This window comes from Artemia franciscana, chromosome 1 (genome assembly GCF_032884065.1).
Source record: "Artemia franciscana chromosome 1, ASM3288406v1, whole genome shotgun sequence".
Lineage (NCBI taxonomy): Eukaryota > Metazoa > Arthropoda > Branchiopoda > Anostraca > Artemiidae > Artemia > Artemia franciscana.
The window spans coordinates 46,488,731-46,509,649 of NC_088863.1; the positions used below are offsets into that span (position 1 = coordinate 46,488,731).

At 34.7% G+C, this 20,919-nt stretch overlaps 2 protein-coding genes and 1 long non-coding RNA gene across 17 annotated transcripts in view; 1 reads left to right on the plus strand and 2 right to left on the minus strand.

Annotated features, from left to right (window-relative positions):
- The window catches only part of LOC136030519 (modifier of mdg4-like), a 66,950-nt gene extending 65,557 nt beyond the window's left edge, over positions 1 to 1,393 (minus strand). For 8 of the 14 annotated variants that reach the window (XR_010618333.1, XR_010618332.1, XR_010618335.1 and 5 more), the window contains exon 1: positions 1,152 to 1,244. The gene's annotated coding sequence lies outside the window, so the exon portion shown is untranslated. Of the gene's footprint in view, positions 1 to 1,096 lie in introns of all 14 variants that reach the window. The other 6 variants (XM_065709621.1, XM_065709567.1, XR_010618337.1 and 3 more) reach the window with 5 other exon arrangements.
- Positions 1 to 20,919, plus strand: part of LOC136030606 (uncharacterized) — a 311,523-nt gene that overhangs the window by 139,134 nt on the left and 151,470 nt on the right. The gene's annotated exons all lie outside the window — the stretch shown is intronic.
- LOC136030573 (putative lipid scramblase CLPTM1) overlaps positions 10,554 to 20,919 on the minus strand; it is a 63,901-nt gene continuing 53,535 nt past the window's right edge. The window contains exons 11-12 of one of the 2 annotated variants that reach the window (XM_065709647.1): positions 16,881 to 17,048; positions 10,554 to 11,708 (exon numbers count right to left, since the gene is read on the minus strand). In XM_065709647.1, coding sequence (XP_065565719.1) covers positions 11,533 to 11,708; positions 16,881 to 17,048 — 344 coding nt within the window. In that variant the 3' untranslated portion in view covers positions 10,554 to 11,532. The remainder of the gene's footprint in view (positions 11,709 to 16,880; positions 17,049 to 20,919) is intronic. The other variant, XM_065709653.1, reaches the window with a different exon arrangement.

A 20,919-nucleotide genomic window follows, 5' to 3' on the forward strand; every position in this document is an offset into this window, starting at 1 on the left:
GACAAGGTAGTGCTTGAGCAAATCCAACAAAGGGCCACTAAGCTGATTCCCAGTATGAAAAACAAGCCCTATAGTGAACAGCTGAGGGAACTCAACCTCCCCTCTTTAGTCTACAGGCAGAAACATGGGGATATGATCCAGGCACAAAAACTCCTCTCTACCAATGAAGAAAATGAGCTCCTGGAGATTGATCCCTCCCACATAACACAAGGACACCCAAAACAAATCTGCAAACTTCATGCAAGGACTGGAGCAAGATGCAGCTAATTCTCAAACTGGATTGTGAACCTCTGGAACAACCTCAAGGAGAACACTGTTTCTGCTGAATCAACAGATGTATCCAAGTGCCATCTGGATGCTGAGTGGAGTGACAAACCATGGAGATTTGACTGGGATGCACCAGAATCTAATCAATCATGTATGCAACTGTCATCATAAGGAGTGATTCAACAGGATCAAAGTCCTTATTTTACTCCAAGCTGTGACTTAAGGTAATTAATATTTGTGATTTATAGAATATAAATTAAGCAAAAAGTTGTATTTTTAAAATCAAAAGAAAATTGGCTTTTGGTTAATATGTGAATAAAAACTGAAACACAAAGAACATAGGGTACACATCAAAATATGGTAATTGACAGGCTATTTCCAAAAAGCAGTCCTTGCAGGTAATTCAATAAACCAATAATTTCAAGTGTTTGATCTTAAACAGCTTAACTTTAATAATAACCATATTGGTACATAACTTTGATTCTTAGCTATTCATTGATATTTTCAATTTTTCTCAATTCCTATTTGGGTAACAAGATTCGAGGGTTTTTATTTTACAAAATTTTGCCCATTTAAATAGGCATACTTTTTTTTCACCCTAGCCTATAATTATTCTGCATACCATGCAATAAGAATTGTTTTCTTATCATGTTTCTTTCTCAAAAACAGCCCCTATCTAGGCATAGGCTATGCTATCTTACCTATTAAGAATGTTTGTAAATTGTCAAGTTTATTGGATTTGATAGTATCCTAAAACCATAAAAGATTAGCTTAGCCTAGCATTAATCTATGTTCCAATAGGCCTAGTTATCCTTAAAAATGTTTCTACAGGCAAAAATTAGGAAATAAGGTATTAGTCTGCTGGTTTTAGTAGGCTAGGCAACCTTCAAAAATTCCAGAAATGGTGTATTCTTCTTCTACCTATCAAAGTAACTAAAATTTACCAAACATAGGTCAATCAAAATTTTACTTAAAAGGTATGAATTGAATGAAATAGATGGCTCCTCCTCTCTTCTTGCAAGGACTCCGGAGGCTTCTTATACTATAATCACTACACTGCTTGGTTTATAATTCTGTCGAATTCTTTTTCCCTAATAAATGTTCTAATATCCTTCCTCCTGCCTTCTGTTCCCGCACACTCAAATGAAAGATGCTCTACCGTTTCCTCATTTCCACAAAATGCACGTCGCAGATCTTTATTATAATTAAACAAAAAGAATAGTCTTTTTTAACTGAAAGAAAGGAGCAACATAAAACTTAAAACAAACAAAAATTACTCCATATATGAAATGGATTGTCCCCTCCGTAATCACTTGCCCTTTACGCTAAAGTTTTTAATTGTTTAAAATAGTTGAATTGTGGAAAAGAGTTATACTTTAGCGTAAAGAGCAAGGGATTGCAGAGGGGACAACGCATTTCATATACGGAGTAATTTCTGTTCGTTTTCAGTTTTAATGCCGCTCCTTACTTTCATTTCAAAAAAAAACTTTTTTTTGTTTAATTTCTGAACGTTTTTGAATTAATGCATGTTTGATTTTGGCTCTCAGCAAATAAATTATTAAAATTAAATCTGCATATTAATTCTTTTTCGGCTAAATGGCTTTCTCTTAGTTTTGATCAGACAATTTTGAGAAATAAGGGGTGGGGAAGGAGGCCTAGTTGCCCTCCAATTTGTTGGTTACTTAAAAAGGCAACTAGAACTTTTAATTTTTAAAGAACGTTTTTATTAGTAAAAAATATACGTAACTTAAGAATTAACTTACGTAACAAACTTTTATATTCTTTTATTTTTATTATGTATATGAGGGGGTTTGTTCTTTCGTTAATACCTCGAGGGATTACTCGAGAAATTACTAAAAATATTTTATCATAAAGAGCGAGGTGTTTATCTCCTCCTAAATATCTCGCTCTTTATGGTAAAGTATTTTTAGAACCCCTCATATGCGTAATAATCTCTGTTTGTTTTAAGTTTTAAAGCTACTCCTTACTTTCAATTGAAAAAAACTTTTTCATGTTTATTTTTTCATTGTTTTTTTTTTATAGTAATGCTAGAAAATCCCGCGCTCTTTTCATTGAATTTCTCTTCCCCCATGACATATTCCTCCAAGGAAAAATCTTCCCACCCTTCCACACATACGAAATTACACATTTTTGTTGATAGGAACTAGAAATTTTTGCTATAAGGTCTCTGATAAGCTGAATGGGATGGTGTAATTTTCGTCAAGATTCTATGAATTTTAGGGGGTGTTTTCCCCTATTTTCCAAAGCTCGTAACTTTTGCTAGTATCAGGCTCGTAACTTTTGATGGGTAAGACTAAATTTTATGAAACTTACATATTTAAAATCAGCATGAAAATTCAATTCTTTTGATGTATCTTTTAGCATCAAAATTCTGTTTTTTAGAGTTTCGTTTACTATTGAGCCGGGTCGCTCCTTCCTACAGTTCGTTACCACGAACTGTTTGAAAACGGGCTATATATGTCTGAATTCCAGCATGACCTGACCTTAGTCTAAATATCACCCTGGCTTCAGTTTTACTTAGCGCTTCATATATTTTCTTTTCAAATTGCCTTTCCTTCTTTTGTCTAATTAATATATTTCTTGAGAACACACGACGGTCCTCGAATGTCCTTATTTTCAATTTCTTTATCACTTCTCCAATTTGATTAACCATCCTGGGCGTAACACTTATAAATGTTTGCCCGTCTTCTATGGATGCTTGTTTTGCTGCAGTGTCAGCCATTTTATTTCCACTAATATTCGCATGTCCAGGTAACCAATCCAATGTGATGGTTACTTCCTTTTCTAATAGTTTTTGCAATTCTTCATGGCAAAAGATCACTTCGAGAGCTAATTTATTTTAAGATAAATATTCTTGATTGCCTCCAAACCACTTCTTGAATCCGAACGGATTCTATATTTTTCACCTGTAGATGCAGAATCTATTAAGTATCTCACTGCTTTGGCTTTTGCAACTACTTCTGCTTGAAAAACTGTAGTTATGTCACTTACTTTAATCAATTTAACCATATTCTTGGAGGGGATTACAAAAGCAGCCCTCACTTTATTATCCACTTTGGATGCATCTGTGAAGATATCTGCAGTGTCAAGATATTACATCTCTTTTTTCATCTTGAATGATTGATCATAATCAAAATTATCCCACTTTTCACGTTCAGTATTGCACTGGTATGGAATGGATTCCCACTGAGGGGTTATCAACATATTGGGCACTCTCAAAATTAATGTCAACTGACAATCCATTTGAAACTCTTCCATTATCTCCTTTGTCCTCACAATACCAAAATGTTTTTTCCATGAACACCACAACCTTCCCTCTTTTAGCATTCTTGATTTAATTGAATTCGACTGGTCAGCTATCCATATCTCCCGCAAAAACTTTAATGTTGCTATGTCTCTCCTGCTTCCTAGCTTTTCAATTCCACTTTCTGAATCGAGAAAGTTCCGCGGAGTTGTCTTTCTTGCTCCAAAAGCTGTCCTTAAAGCACTGTATTGAATAGTTTCCAGCTTCTCTAACAACGAATTTGACGCTGCCATATAAATTATTCCTCCGTATTCCAATTTTGCTCTTACGTATTTTGTTTAAAATTCCATCAAAAAGTCAGGCTCAACGTAAAATTTTAATAATATCTAATGTTTTGGCACATGCTCTATTTAATTATCTTATATGAGCTTTAAATGTCAGATTTCTATCAATGGTAATTCCAAGCCATTTAAATTTCATTCACGATTTCAATTTAATCCCCATTTAGAAAAAGGTGAAGAGCAGAGTACTTTTTTCTTCGCGTGATTACCATTGCTTTTGTTATCTGGACCAAAAACTGCACACAATTTACCATGGCCGACATTTTTACTAATTTATTTTCTCTTGGGCCACCCGTCACCCTCCTCAGTACTATCACAAACTATCAACATTCCATTATCATCAACAAAAATTCCAGCTCTATCCTCTCCTGTATCCAGTGGTACATCAATTTCAGTTATATTGTAATAATCGGCCCCAATGAAGAGCCTTGTGGAACACCGCGTTTTCTCAGTACCGTTTATTTCCAAATGTGCTTTACCCACTTTTAGTCACTTCTCGTTCTTGTCGATAATCATAAGAAAATCTTAGCAAACCTCCTCTAACATTTACTGCAATCACTCCTTCTAGTATATGTCGATGAACCATACCATCAAAAGCGCTACTCACATCAAAGAAAACTGCTAAACAGATTTTTCTATTTTCCAAACAATATACTGCGTCATTTACAAACATTTGTAACACTCTTATAGTAGATCTGTTCTTTCTAAAACTACATAGAACATCTTTCAAAGTGTTTGTTTTTTCCACTTTCCATGTAAGCCTCTCCTTAACCATTCTTTCATAGACTTTTCCTAACACAGGTAGTAGAGTAATTGTATCAGATTAACGACGCTTCTTGACTACTCAGGTCCCTGCGTCGGCCCTGCAGTGCATTACGCAGCATGATTCGATCTCTGGGTCCCGTATTATGTAGTAATCATCCTTAAGTTTTTGAATTATCTTTGCCTTGTTTAGGAATCATATTCACTATCCCATCCTTCCATATTTTTGGAAATTTTCTGTCTTCCCAGGCCTTGTCAATAATTTCTAACAATATTTTTATCCATTTGTCACTTAAATGTTTGATATGCTGAGGGTAAATCATATCTAAACCTGGTGCTGTTAATGGTAACTTTCGAATCACTTTCTTTAGCTCCTCTATTGTAAAATGTCTATTACAATCTATAACATTTTCTACTTTAGAGAGTCTCATTTACCTTAGCAATGTAAGTTGTTCGTCATCATTAAAATCATCTGGTCTTCCAATCACTGACTCTACAAAATCTAATGCTTTATTCGCTTTCTCTTGTTCTTCCACTAACTCTTATCCCTTAACAATCAAGAGTGGATTGCCATCATCTTCTTTCTTCCCTGTAATCAGTTTTTCACTGTTTTATACACTCTGCTTGTAGGATGTCTAAAATGTAACTTCTCCAAAAATTATCGATACAAATTTTTCTTTGCTTCCACTGTTTGGCGCCTAAAGGCTGCGTATCGTCTTTGGCACATTAGAAAGTTTTCAAAGTTTGGGAACTGCCTGTACCTTCTTCTTGCCTATAATAACTATTTCTTTGCAACTGTACATTCATTGTTCCACCAAACACTCAGTTTACTGTAAATAAGAACTCTTTCATTTTTTACAGTCAGTTCTTGTGCTATTTCTAGGAGCGAGTTTTGAAATGTCTCTATTTTCCCATTGGCCTCTTCACAACAGTTCAGTCGTGACTGAATGTCTGTTTCTTGTAATTTGCTCTTAAAAGCTTCCCAGTTAATCTTCTTTAAATTAACTTTGCTAGGTTCTTCATAAATTCTGCATATATTATTATGTTGAGAAATCTCAACCGAAATGGGAAAATGATCGCTGTAATATAGAGTAGATTCATTATCACTTGTTATTGATACTTTGGTGCCAATGAAGCTGATCCTATTGCCAAGTCTATGGTCACTGATCTTCCTGTTCTACTATTGATTCTAGTTGGTAAATCCTTTGGGGTAAGCAAGCAGATATCTTAGGTTTTCATTAAAAATTCGAAGATTGTTTTTCCATTTCTATTATCATTTCCACATCCATCCATAGCAAAGACCAGTGTGCGCATAATCAATAGTTTCTCCCCTTCAGGCACTGTATCTATAATTTTTTCTAGACCTTATCACTTAAGAGTAAATTACCGTCTGGTATATAAATATTAAGTATATGATTTTGAATTAATAGAATGAAGGTATTGACCAATATGGTATTAAGGGAGTGTATGCAAAAAAAAATCTGAATAGAGTAAGCATAGGAGCGATATAACAAAAAATTGGTTTGAAATTAATAAAATAAAGGCTTTTGACTAATATGATGTTAAAGAAGTGTATGTAAAGATAAAAACCAAGTTTAGGAGTGAAAAATGGAATAATAATTTGTTTCAAAATTAAAAAGATGGGTTTTGGCTTGTAGGCCACAGGGCTTTAACTAGAAGAAGTGTTTCAAGCTGTCCTGGACTAATCCTTTGTCCATCAGACCAGGGGTTCGTGTCCTGGTTATTTGACTTTGTTACGGGAGTCTATAAGCTCAGCCAGAGTCGGCCCAACTCCAAAAGAGTACTTGGAAAAATCTGGGGATGGGGGGGTAATATGGGAAGTATTGGATGATTTACCCTCAATTCTGTATTGCAGTCCCGGCAGGAGGCAATGAATCAGGGGTCGGGTGCCTGCACTGCGCAGACCATTGGTCAGCATGCAAAAAGTTTTTAAACGTTTAATTGTGGACTAGCACTGTGTAAAAGGAGCATATGCAGATTGGACGGTAATAGAAAGAAGAAAATAATGAAAAATAATAAAATAAAGCCTTTTGAATCTTATTGGTATGGTATAAGAGTGCACAAAAAAAAAGTAAAACACTAGGTTTAGGGGCAGTAAAAATACAAAAAGGATTTGTTTGAAACAAACAAAGTTAAGACTTGACCGATATGGGCATGTTGATGCTGAAGAGCTATCAGAGAGTAAGCAGCCTCCCCCCCCCCTATCCTAGGGGGTAGTAAGTATATAAATACTTCCTTCCATCAACACTGGTCAAAATTTGAAAAGAACAGTGGTTTTATTCAAATAACTCAAAAGGCCTAGTAACAATGTATGGATATGTAATCCCCCCCCCCCCTACAGCCTTCAAAGCAAGTATTGCACATTGTGCAATTTCACTTTTTTTACGTGCAGGATTTATCATTAAGAAAAGGGGGATTATTTGATTCTGTGTTCGTTTAAAAGAGCTAAGTTTACGAAGTGAAATTTTGGGGAATGTTAAACTAAAGCAAAAGATTTATTATGTACATCCAGTTTATCAAAAAGACGTACTTAGAATATATTATGAATGACAGATGGTATTAAGTTTAAACTTTCAGGGTATGTAGAGAGGATGTTTAAAAGTTGTCAGAAGGCAACTTGTCCTCCCATTCCCTGTTAACTACCCTGCTCCTAAAGATATTACACACAAACTTTGAATAGCCACCTTGTTCGAAATAGTCGAAAAGTCAAACAACTGTACCTCCGAAGATTGTATAGCCTCACACACACTGCCTCTGGGCCAAATTTTGTAATTTATATAAGTTGCCCATGGCTTATACATAGGATTGGGCTATACCAAAAATTAAAGCAAGCTCAGTTTTCAGTAAAGTTTAGTTTTTTTTCAGCAGACGATCTATGAATCTTGCTAAGGGGGGGGGGGTAGTATACAAGAGGCGGAATTGTAAAGCTCTGATTGAAAAAACATCGGATGAAAATTGAGACTGCACCATAAGAGTCTCCACGGGCAAAAATCTTTTGCAGGATAAGTGTAGTCCATAATCTTGAACAACAAGGAAAATTACTTTTTTGCACCTAAAGCACCGATATCTTCTTTTTGTTTTCGCCGCTAGTAGGACACTGGAACATCATAGAGAGCTGTTTAAGAACTCGTTTGAAAGGTAATTTTGTGTCTACATGTTTTCTCTAAATTGAAATTTATAGCCTGATATTAAAATGCCACATGGCATGACAAAGTTCCATACAAGGGTCGTTTCTAGAGTGGAATTGCGGGGAAACACAAAAAGGCTACCAACTTGATAGCCTACCATAAAGTGCCACATGACATGACAAAGTACCATACAACATTTTTTTTGGGGTTATTCCTGGAGTGGAGGAGCTGAGAAACACAAAAATGCTACCATCATGATTTTCATGACTTGAAATTTGAAATATGTGCCAGCGGCAGTTCTTTGCTCCATTTCTGGAGTTGAAAGAGTATAAGGAATACAAAGAGTATCATGATAATCTTCCTGGTTGAAAACCCTTAATTAATGGTTTACAATTGCTTCCTTTGTATGTCCCCTCCCAGCCTACTTCGTAACTGAAAACTAAAAAAACACGTTTTAGAAAAACCTGCTGTTCTACTCTTCTGAAAAATTAATTTTGGAATAACAACTGTTATCTATGTTTGTCTTAACAATAAAAGTTGATTACAGAAACAAATTTTGGAGATATTCTATAAGAACTAGGACGCTGATGTGTATTTTTTTATTCTTATTATTTTTCCAGCCTTAGCTGAGCACTGAAACATCATGGAAAGCCATCTAAAATCTCAGTTGAAAACTAATACTGGCATCAATATGTTCAGTAAAATATTTCTTGATAGTGCCATTTGTCTCTGGCATATGGCACCGTAAAGTAGGACTTATTGCGTCTCGCACCATTAATATATCTATAGCCAATTTTTAACCAAATGCTTAAAATTCTCTCTTGAGTTTTTAAGAGAATTAAGATGTTACTGTTAATTATTAACTACTAAAAATTATTGACTTTAAGCATAGCGCAGTGATAGACAACTGACAGCTTTCAAATTAGTCTTTTATTTTCTGCAGGCTACTTAAGGACATTTCTGTCCCATACCCTGTTTTTTGAGTCAGGTTCGTATTTTCCTTAAAGCACAAATTTTCTAGAATTCTAAAAATACAGAGAAATATCACGCCACATTTTATAAGCAATTATTGCAGAAGTATGTTGCATAGACTACGAAATAGTAATTTTGTTCGTTTAATAAGGAATATCAAGCAGCTAGTTTCTTATTGTTCTTCCTTCAAAATGAAAATAAAAGAAATATATTCTAAATGAAAGAAATATAGGGGGGCATGATACTACCCTCCATATTTATCATTTATAAGAATTATGAAATATCCATAGACGATATTAGAAATACGCAGGTAAAGCAAGAGAAACTACCAGCCCAGAAACTACTTACTTCATGTCCTTTGGGAGCCCATAATGTTTTTACCATAACCTACGTGACAAAATATGAGCTTCCAAACTGATCATCAGTTAACAACGTCCTTTGCAGATGAGTATGATTCTAAAAGATTTGGTTACTTATAAAATAAAAATAAAAAAATACAAGAAATGGAGAATTTATTATTTGACATTACAGCTAGCTGTAGGCGGTAAGCTGTAAATAAGTAGGACTTTTAAATTTAACTACTATTTAACTATTTTAACAATTACTTTTTTTCGGATTAATTAATAAGCGTTACAGTCATCTTTTGGAAAGAGACATAAAACCACTATTTATTATTGCCTACTTTTCTGTTGAATCTGTGAAAAATTCTCAACTCAGTCTAAATCAGCGTATTGAGCATTTGGATAGAGCAAACGTGTGTGCAAAGTCAAATCAAGAAGAGAAAACGGATTTTACCCACAGGCTTCAAGCTCGGATTCCTGAAAGTGTCGGATTCTTGTAAGTTGCGCAATTTACCAGCTGAACTCTGATTTTTTTTTTCAATGATAAAACACTCTCTGAACATTTTTCTAAGGAATTTGATTTATCTGCATGTGAATTGACTGTAAGCCAATGAGCTGGTCATTCAGATCCGGCTCTGATTATGAACATTTGGTCTCAAGTTTCGACAAATAAATCGCCAAAGTTTGGAATTCTGAAAGTTTAATTAAAGTGGCAGTTCTTGGTCCAGCCTTAAAGCATCTTCATCGGCAGTATGCTTCTTCTGATCAGTAGTTCCATTGGAGCATACCACCAAGACCTTGGAATTGTTCGCGTATCAAGTTCAGTATCAATACCCTGATTGGTCATCAAGTATCGAGGTCTTGATCAGTATCAAGACGCGTATCTTAAAAACTTACTTTGAAGTCCATTATGCACCGCACAATGTATGGGAAGACAAAGAGGCACCTCGTCATTTATCAACTGTAATTGACCGCATTACTAATGTATTTGCTGAATGTCCCAACTCAGTTTGAGCTTCTGAGCTTCTCGTCATTTATCAACTGTAATTGACCGCATTACTAATGTATTTGCTGAATGTCCCAACTCAGTTTGAGCTTCTGACTGTGTCGCTAAAAAACCGCATGGGAAACTACTAGGTTCCCCTTTACATTGAAACTTTGACTTTAACCACCCTTATTTTGAAATGTCTGTATTTGAATAAATACTTCAACACAAATTACTTAAATAAGTAATTTAATAAATACATCAAAAGCAAAAAAAAAAAAAAACATTTGTGCCCACTTTTTACTTTATTTTAATCTTTCTATTCATAATAGAACACCTTTTAAAGCCAGATTTGGGTTTCTTTTCACGGGCTATTTAGATAATGATAGCATTTTTTATCACAAAAAAGTAAAAAGGTAAGTGATAATTATTCAGATTTGCAAAAAATAACCGTCAAAAATGAGGTGCATAAAATTTTCGTATTGATTTACTTTCAAATTTTCAAATACATTTCCAAGTTCACTTTTCACAACTGACTACGTAAACTATACTATTGCAAATTCAAACTGACTTCAACTGATTTCAAACTGAATTAATCAAATATATTATATTTTAAAGTGACTTAATTAATTTTTGGCCTCCCATTCTAATCATAAATTTCAATTATAATAAGGTATAAACTAGGGGAAAAAATGAAGAGAGAAAACAGGAAAGAGAAAGAAAGAGAATAAGGAACAATAAATGGCATTCAAGAGCTTCTGAGCCTAAAGTTAAAAAGAACAGCTTAAACAAATAAAAGGAAGAGAAATAAAACTGAAAAAAAATGCTAAGAGGAAACAGCAGCTTCCAAGTTAAGAGCTCAAAACCCTATTAGCTTGTACGGAACACTAACACTAATTTTGACAATTCATTATGAAACATATAACTTTGAATAAATAATCCCTAAACATAGACTAGAGTTAATCTTTTTTGTTTATCTTCAATTCATTTAGGTTGAGATTTATCTTCAGGAACTGTACCATCTTGTACTTCTGCCAAGTTTTCATCATGTTCTCCTCGGAGTTCAACTGATTTCAAACTGAATTCATCAAATATATTATATTTTAAAGTAACTTAATTAATTTTTGGCCTCCCATTCTGATCATAAATTTCAATTATAATAAGGTACAAACTAGGGAAAAAATTGAAGAGAGAAAACGGGAAAGAGAAAGAAAGGAAATAAGGAATAATAAATGGCATCCAAGAGCTTCTGAGCCTAAAGTTAAAAAGAACAGCTTAAACAAATAAAAGGAAGAGAAATAAAACTGAAAAAAAATGCTAAGAGGAAACAGCAGCTTCCAAGTTAAGAGCTCAAAACCCTATTAGCTTGTACGGAACACTAACACTAATTTTGACAATTCATTATGAAACATATAACTTTGAATAAATAATCCCTAAACCTAGACTAGAGTTAATCCTTTTTTTTATCTTCAATTGATTTAGGTTGAGATTTATCTTCAGGAACTGTACCATCTTGTACTTCTGCCAAGTCTTCATCATGTTCTCCTCGGAAACCATATTCATTGACACGTTTTGGATCCACTCGGTATATCCAACGTTGATACAGGAAAATAAAAAAGACAATATCTGGAATGTAAGAGAACTCTCAAATATACTATAAAGTAGGCCTGACGAGAGTGTTGAAAGGAAGGGCTTCCTACTTTTTTTTTTTACTTTTTTTTTGCCCAGGACGTCTCCCAGAACGGGTAGTCTGACTAATGTGGGGACGAAGGGGGCCCTAGATTCTTTTCACTAAGTCATTCACCACAGTGATTTGTCGGATCTTAAAGGTCTTTGGCGGGAATTAAGGGTTAATGCGCAATTTATGCTTTTTGGGGGATTATGATCCATCTTAAATGTGTAGAAGGGGAAAGGGGATGGCTTAAATGTGCGTAATGACAAAAGAGGCGTTGAGGAGGACACAGCCCCTTTCATATACGGAATAATTTCTCCTTACTTGCAGTGAAAAAACTTGTTTTTTATTTAATTTCTGAACGTTTTTTAATTAATACATATTTTGCTTTTGGCTCGCCGCACGTGAATAATTAAAACAAAATTTGCATATTAATTTTTTTGGCTGAATGGCTTTCTCACAGTTTTGATCAGACGATTTTGATATCTGTTCGTTTTGATCTGTTAGTTTTCATAGTTTTGATCTGTACGCTTTAAGTTTTAATGTCGCTCCTTACTTGCAATTAAAAAAAAAAACTTGTTTTTTTATTTAATTTCTGAACGTTTTTTAATTAATGCATATTTTGATTTTGGCTCACCACAAGTGAAGGCTAGTTTGGTTGGGAACGTGGTATGTCGATTGAAGCTAATTCTGAATTCAAAATTTAGTGCTCATAGCCCCAAAAACAAACGACATTGCTAACTTTAGCAGCAAATGTCCGAGAAAAACCAAAAGCTGACAGGTCTGCTAAGAACTATTAGAAACAGAAAGTAAAAATGTCACTTAATTGCAAACAACCTGGCCTTCAGGAAAAGATAAAAAATAAAAGCAATGCATAAATACAACACAGGATTCTCATTTAATGTTTCAGAAATTATAAATAAAGAGAAGATTGGAAATTTCTTATCCTATAAAGTACAATTAAAAAAAGATAGCTCGAGCGCGTTGTTATTACTGTTATCAAACGCTGAATACCCTAACTGAGATGTACATATTATACGATTTTAATGTCAGGGCCTTACTAAACGATCATCTAGGTCCAAGACAGTAGCAAAATTTATTGAAATAGAATTTGCTCAGTTTCCGTGTCTAGTCTTTTGTTTAAGCCTTGAATATAAACAAGTAATTCTAGTTCCATAAAATGTAACAACTAAGTTAAACAGTATTGCGAAGTATTCTGCACATCTTACGCAGCTTTTGGTCTTTGACACTCAGCAATCCAACCGTTATCAAATATGTTCAGAAGGAAAGCATGAAGCGATGAAATACTTACCATTAAACAATTAAGAACAAACGTCATTTCTATCTATCAAACTTTATGCAATAAGCCGAAAAAAGATAATTTTTCTATAGCACGGCCTTTATTTATCTTTTTAATTAATTTTAATATTCTGTGTTGCATGATGAGTAATTATTTCTCAAATTCGGTAAGTAACTTACCGAGCTGATTGAAGTTCAATCCCATGGCCCAGGGTCCCTACGCCTGACAAATTATTCAGAGTTTATTAAACTCCGTCCTTCAGACCACCCACTCGGGAAAAAAGGTGGCGGACTTTTGTTTTTTACTAAGAGTCACCTTTACCCAAAGGTTATTCAAGTCCCTAGCTTATCTGAGTATGATGAAATCCTCTGGCTAAGTGTTAGACCAAAAGTACTCCCTCTTCCATTTAGCATTATTGCAATATCCGTTTTCTATTACTCCCCAAATCAGAATATCGAGTCAAAACGTAATTTAATCCAGCAAATACAGGCAAGTGCTGGCTTTTTTTTAGTTGGCGATGCCAACGACCTTAAAGTGGATTCTTTTTGTGCTTCCCTTAAAGTAAAGCAAATTGTTAAAACACCGACGACTCGGGGAAATACCTCTCTTGATGTTATTTTAACTAATATGTACAATTTTTACAGCCCTCCCTCAACTTTGCCCCCATTAAGTGGAAGTTATCATCTTTCCATTCTTTTGTCCCCCTCCTCAAATTTTAAGCATACTTTCTCAATAGCTTATAGCACTTACCGCCCTCTTTAAAATTCTGGTCTTCTTTCTTTCGGTATGTGGCTGAGTATTGAAGATTGGTCCGACATTTATAGTTTACAAAACCTTGATGAGAAAACAGCCACGTTTCATAAAAAGCTAATTGATAAATATCAAATTTGTTTCCCAGAAAAAAGGTTTAAAAGGTGCTCAAGTGATAAACCCTTTATTAATCAAACAATATAAACACTAATTAGAACCAAATCGAAGATATTTAAAAATGTTAGACTCGATAAAGTCAACATACTAAGAAAATCAATTAAAAGAGAAATTCGTAAATTGGCACAATCGTACTAAAAAAATAAGATCGAAGAATTGTTCACTAATAAGCCAAAAAACTGGTATTCTGAGGTTAAAAAGCTATGCGGCAGGAGTCTTGACCAGCTTAATTTCAACTTACCAGAGCCCCCTGATGTTATTGCAAATAGTCTAAATAAATTTCGCGCTTCCATTGTCCAGAGCCTTCCAGCATTGCCAATCCAATTATCAACAGGAGCCCCATCCCCCTTTTTCTCGACTGTTTACCCGTCTGAGATTGAAAGAAGAATTGACAAATTAAGGAAGACAAGTGTCTGTCCTTTGGATATCCCGTTTCCTCTTATTAGAGCCTTCGGTGGCTTCCTTTCTAAGCCCTTGTCTGTCCTGCTTAACGAAATTACTAAGTCTGGGCAAATTCTAACAATTTAGAAACAGGGTTTCGTTACCCCTTTGAAAAAGAAAAACGGAAAGCCTGGCTTTGAAGGCGTTCGACCTATTACTCTTACTTTTTCAAAATTGTATGAAGGATTCCTTGCAGATTTGCTAAAAGAAAAAATCCTACCTCTTACTGACCTGAAGCAATTCGGAAACCTAAAATCAACTTCTACTTTCCACTACCTCGTTTCTCTTATTGACTACATCGGGAAAATCCTCGAAAAGCCTAATTCCTGGCTAAACTTAATTTCCATTGACCTTCAGAAAGCCTTTGACCTTGTTAACCACAATATTTTAATTGAGAAACTACTAAACGAGTTCAATATCGATCCCTTACTGGTAAAATTGGTTGCCTCCTTTTTAACAAATAGATCGCAGGTGGTTAAATACCAGAACCATCACTCAAATCCTCTCCCTATCTACAATGGTATACCCCAAGGAACTCTCCTAGCCCCCCTCCTTTTTTCAGTCATGATTAACAGCCTTGCGAAGGAAGTTCCTGACCGTTAGAAATTTGTTGATGACCTAATGATTGTTGAAAGTTGCTTCAGAAATTTAATAAGCGACCCTATGAGTATCCTCAATGAAATTGGAAGTGAGACTTTGAACTTAGATATGACAGTAAACCCCTCTAAGTCCATGATAATGCCGATTTGTTTCCTCAAATCCTCGCCCTGTTTTCTTAATCCTATCCCTCCTGAAATTTATGTGTCCTCTGTTAAATTACGAAGAGTCACAATTTCTTCAAATTTAAAGTGGGATATCCACGTTAAAGACATCATCCATAAAGCTAATGCGTCTATCGCCCTCCTTAAGCTCCTAAATAAATATAGCGCCCCCCTTCTCACTCCTTAAGGTTGTACATGTCTTTTGTCCGCCCGCATCTTGAATATGCTTGTCCAGTTTGGCACCTTGGTATCTCTCGTGAAGAATCAGACAAAATTGAGTCAATCCAAAAAAGAGCCTTGCGAATAATTTTCAAAGAAGGCAAGGTGCCTTACTCTCTGCTCCTAAAAAAAGCTAGTTTGGAGACCCCTGAGCGAAGGAGGTTGTCATTGTGCCTCCGTTTTTCCAAAAATGCAATAACGAACCCTTCGCTGCGTTACTTCCAGATATGAAAAAACCTTTGTCCCCTTCATCACAGAAAAAATAAATAAAATATCCAACTAGTTTCTCCCTTCTTTTTTTTGGTGAGGTGCTGCCTAGGTCGTTGAACTAATTTGCTTGTCCCCCGCTGTTTTGGTTAGTTTCCCTTTTAATTCATATGTGTTTTTCGTGAGTTTTATGCTTCGTTCTTTTTTTTGTGAGTTTCTTTACTTTTTTTAGTGTCCCTTTTAATTTGTAGATATATATATTTATTTCCTGTTCTTTTCTGTATTATTTTGTCTCCTTCCTTTTTTTTCTGACTTGTATTTGTTCAAGTTTAGTTTGACCGGTTTTTCTTTTTTACTCATAATTTGATTATTCATTATTATTATTATTATTATTACTTATTTTTTTTGCCTTGTTAGGGCTTTATTAGTTTTAGTGTTTTTTGCTTTGTTTGCTTTGTTAGTCGACTCCGAAGCCCGAATTCGGCTCTTTGAGGGCTTGTTATAGAGATCTTTTTGAAATAAATATCTTATCTTATCTAAGCACATTAATTCTTGCTTTGATTTATCTTTACTATTAAATTTTGAGCTATTACGAATTAGTAAACTCGTTTACTAAAGTAATCTAGGTGAAAACAAACTAATAATAAATTACGTATGATTTTTAATACTAAGAAATGATAAACTATAAATTATTTACCTTATAATTCAAATTGACTACATTAAAATTCCCCTATTTAATATTTTTAATAAAAAATATTGTTCATATTCTACAATCAATATATGATTTCTATATTTACTGCAAATTGCATAGCTAAAATGCATTGAAAATATAGTAGCAGGTAAAAATTAAAATAATGACAAGTTTTCATTCTTAATTAAAAGTTTCACCCGATGTTATATTCCATTGCATTTTAATTATAAACTGAAACTTAGCATATATAAGAAATTAATTGCAATAAAATGTAATAAATTTTACCATCTTCAGTATTTTACGCTCCCAATTACGGAATATCTTAATAACCGTCTAATTTTTACTTATGAGTTAGGTATTCGCAATTTTATTTGTTTTCAATCCTGAAAAAGTTTGGGTTTTTAGTACGACGTATCCTAGTTACAATTTAAATGACTTTTCATACTTCAGCATTAAAATATCGCTTTCCCAAAACAGTAACCCCCCGCCCCAAAAAAATTCATCCTGTTCATTCTACTGCGTACCTATGAAATATATAAGAAAAATTGAAAGTAATGGCACTGAAGACCATTTATCTCACCATCTCTAAAGCAGCCTAGACGATATAAAGTTGGCATCTTGATAATAAAAGCGAATATGTCATCAATAAAGGTGTTTAATGCCTTGTAAGTCATCATTCTCCATGGCAGATGAGCTACAGACTTCATCTTGTAGTTTATAAATAACTGAGGGGTCATCGTAATGAATCCTAGAAATAAAAGAAAAAAAAGTAAAAAATGGTTTCTTTTTGCAACTACTACAGTAAAAAGAGAATTATTAACATGTGTGCCCTAATTACATACTCTCAGTAAAATTATCAACGTTAAAGACTTATTCCTATATTCTATCTGTCGAAATTTATAGACTTATTTATCTATTGAATTTTCCAACACGAATTAAACTTCCATTGCAGAATCACATTGGTGGGTTAGACTCAAACGTTTGATTAAGACCCTTAACGCATGCCCTGACAAGGACGGAACTTATCCGGCTTTGTCAGATGGTTTGAGGTCTTCGATGTATCATAAGTTCCTTTCTCTGTCCCTATCCTGGGAAGGGAAACTCTGCTTGGGCAGTCTCATAGTGGCGTAAGGGTGGAGCTTTTACGAGTTTACCAAACCAGAACCGTCACTGTAAATAGCGCTGAAAGGTGACCATGAGGAGTCGAATTCGTCGAGGAGAGTACAGCCTAGTAAATGACATAGCATTGCACTAGATTCTGACAACAGAATAATTCATCTTGGTTTCATTTGTTTTGGTAGATTTTTTGGGATTGAAAACCTCTTCTTAGTTACGTTATCTTTTATGGGCTACCTCCCATTGTAACATAATATTTACAATCATGAATACAGAACGATTCGTAGGTCATAGGCTTGAGATTGCTTATACAGGAAATTGACGTTTCATCACCAAGATTGGAGACAATGTCATGCCCAAGATGGACACAGGATTGCACAAAACCTCCTTTCATATTAGAGGTCCCATGGATTTCTTTCTGTCCGGTTCCAAGCCAGTTTAAGTACTTTGTGAAGATTTGAGAATACATATTAGTCCCGCAATGGTTGAACCCTTTGGTTTTCCTGTCTCCATGGCAATTTCAACAATTTAAATGGTATGAAAACTGCGACTTGGAACATTACAAGGTTAAAAGATAAGTATCATAATGACATTTTGCGGACTGGACTTGCTAGGAGTTTCAGAAACTTACCTTCCAAGGGTAGGAAACATGTAATTAGGTGATGTACAGTTCAGTTATTCAGGTAGGAAAGATGGAATGCATAGGAAGAGAATAGGGTTAAAAATAAAAAAGGAAGATTCCAAGTCTTGTTTAGGCTGGGAGGCCAGAATAATAGAATCCCATTTGCTCATTTTATGACCAAAAAATGGTCCTAGATAGAAGTAGGCATGGATGATATACAAGCCTAGGTAAATTTGGGCTAGGAAAGAAAATAGCAACAGTTTAAACGGTCCATAAGTTAACATGGTCCTCGCATGATTGTAAGAAGGTCAATCTTGTTGATTACGTTGTTGCAGATCGAAAACTCACAGGAGCGATACAAGATACTAAGGTATATTTTGAAACAGTGTTGTTGATGTTAAAAGTAAAAATCAGCATCTTGTAGTGTTTAGAACCAATCTAAAACTGAAATTTAGGGAGGGTAACTGTCTTCCGTAAAGTTATGACGTTGATAGATTCCAGGATGAGCATTCGCGAGGAAATTTCTCGAACAGTTGAATATGAGATTGGGGAGTTTAAAGTTTGACAATGTAGAAGATGAATAAAATAAAAGAACAATTTTAGGAAAGTAGTTTGCAAAGTAGCAGAAAACCGAATTTTCGCATTAACTAAATCCTGTGAGAGAAATACCAATTTAAGATATAGTATATATAGCTTCAAAGGGGCATTTGAAAACCACACCAAAGATTATACTTTTGATATTTCAGCCAAATTTAAAGAATAAATCTCATTTCTGGAACGGCTATAATTGACAGCCTGCAAGGAGGTGACGCCTTATAATAGGCCAGGACAATAAAATGACTAAGCATCTTTTGAAATCTATTGGAAGATAGGCAGACCAGAAGCGGGATGGAAAAGTAGTGTTTCTAAACATGTTGGCCTCAAGTGGCTTAATGTTGTAATAAGAGTATAGTAGCAATAGCAGATGTTTTATCAGAACCAAGAGTGACTTTAAGGTGGGGGAAGGATGTATGTAGATTGTTAGGAGTGATGGAGAGAGGCTCGTGGGAACTGCATTTCGTTAGGATTAAAGATGCATTTGTACACATAAAATAGCATGGAATATATAAATAGTTAAGGAGAAAAAATTCACTGACAAAAACGGACAATGGAGGGGAAAAACTCTAAACCCCTTCTCCTGAAAACGCATTACTGTCTAGAAGAGCCAGAATAAAGATAGAGTTTAAAAATATACAACATAAGCATCTAAAATACAAACTGATATCTATTTATTGTTGATCCAGTGACATCAGGCATTTAGATAGTAACTAAATATAAAAAAAACAAGTTTTTTAACGAAAAGTAAGGAGCGACATTAAAACTTAAAACGAACAGAAATTACTTCGTATGTGAAAGGGGCTGCTTCCTCATCAACGCCCCGCTGTTTACGCTAAAGTTTGACTCTTTCTCTTAACTCTACTTTTTAAAACAGTAAAAAACTTTAGCGTAAAGAGCGGGGCGTTGATGAGGAAGCAGCCCCTTTCACATACGAGGTCATTTCTGTTCGTTTTAAGTTTTAATGTCGCTCTTTACTTTCCGTTAAAAAAAACTTGTTTTTTTTTTGTTAAATTTCTGAATGTTTTTGAATCAATGCATGTTTTGATTTTGACTCTCCGCAGATGAATAATTAAAACGAAATTTGCATATTTATTTTTTTTTTGGCTAAATGGCTTTCTCATAGTTTTGATCGACTGATTTTGACAAAAAAAGGAGCGGGGGAGCAGGCCTAGTTGCCCTCCGATTTTTTGTTTACTTAGAAAGGCAACTAGAAATTTTTATTTTTTACGAATGTTTTATTAGTAAAAGATATACGTTACTTATAAATTCACTTACGTAACGAACTTCTGTATTCTCATGTTTTTATTATGTATATGAGGGGGTTCACCCCCTCGTCAGTACCTCGCTCTTTACACTAAAGCTTAAATGTTGTCCCAATTTCTTAAGAATGACCCCTGAATCACAAAAGCCGTACAATAAATAGTTCAAATTACTAAAAATACTTTAGCGTAAAGAGCGAGGTATTAGGAGGAGGTGAGCCCATCATATGCGTAATAATTTCTGTTCGTTTTAAGTTTTGATTCTGCTCCTTAGTTTCAGTTGAAAAGCTTTCATATTTATTTTTTCATTGTTTTTTTTTAAAATAATGCTGGAAAATCCTGCGCTCCCTTCATGGAAATTTTCCCCCTCCTCTCAACTCATCCCCCCAAACCAAAAAAATACCCCTGAAAACCTCTGTACACTTCAAATAACCATTACTATATGTAAGCACTGGTCAAAGTTTGTAACTTGTAGCCCCTCCCACCGGGACTGTGGGGGAGTATGTCGTCCCCAAAGACATAGTCATAAGATTTTTCGACTACACTGAATAAAATGGCAATCTCAGAATGTTGGTCCGGTGACTTTGGGAAAATAATTAGCGTGGGAAGAGGCCTAGGTGCCCTCCAACTTTTTTGATCACTTAAAAAGGGCACTAGAACTTTTCATTTCCGTTGGAATGAGCCCTCTCGCAAGATCTAGGATCACTGGGTCGATACGATCACCCCTGGGAAAAAAACAAAAAAACAAATAAACAAATAAACACGCATAAGTGATCTGCCTTCTGGCAAAAAATACAAAATTCCACATTTGTGTAGATTCGTTAAGATTATATGACTTTTATGGGTTGTTTCCCCCCTATTTTCTAAAATAAGGCAAATTTTCTCACGCTCGTAACTTTTGATGGGTAAGACTAAAATTGATGAAACTTATATATTTAAAACCAGCATTAAAATGCGATTCTTTGATGTAGCTATTGGTATCAAAATTCCATTTTTTAGAGTTTTGGTTACTATTGAGCCAGGTC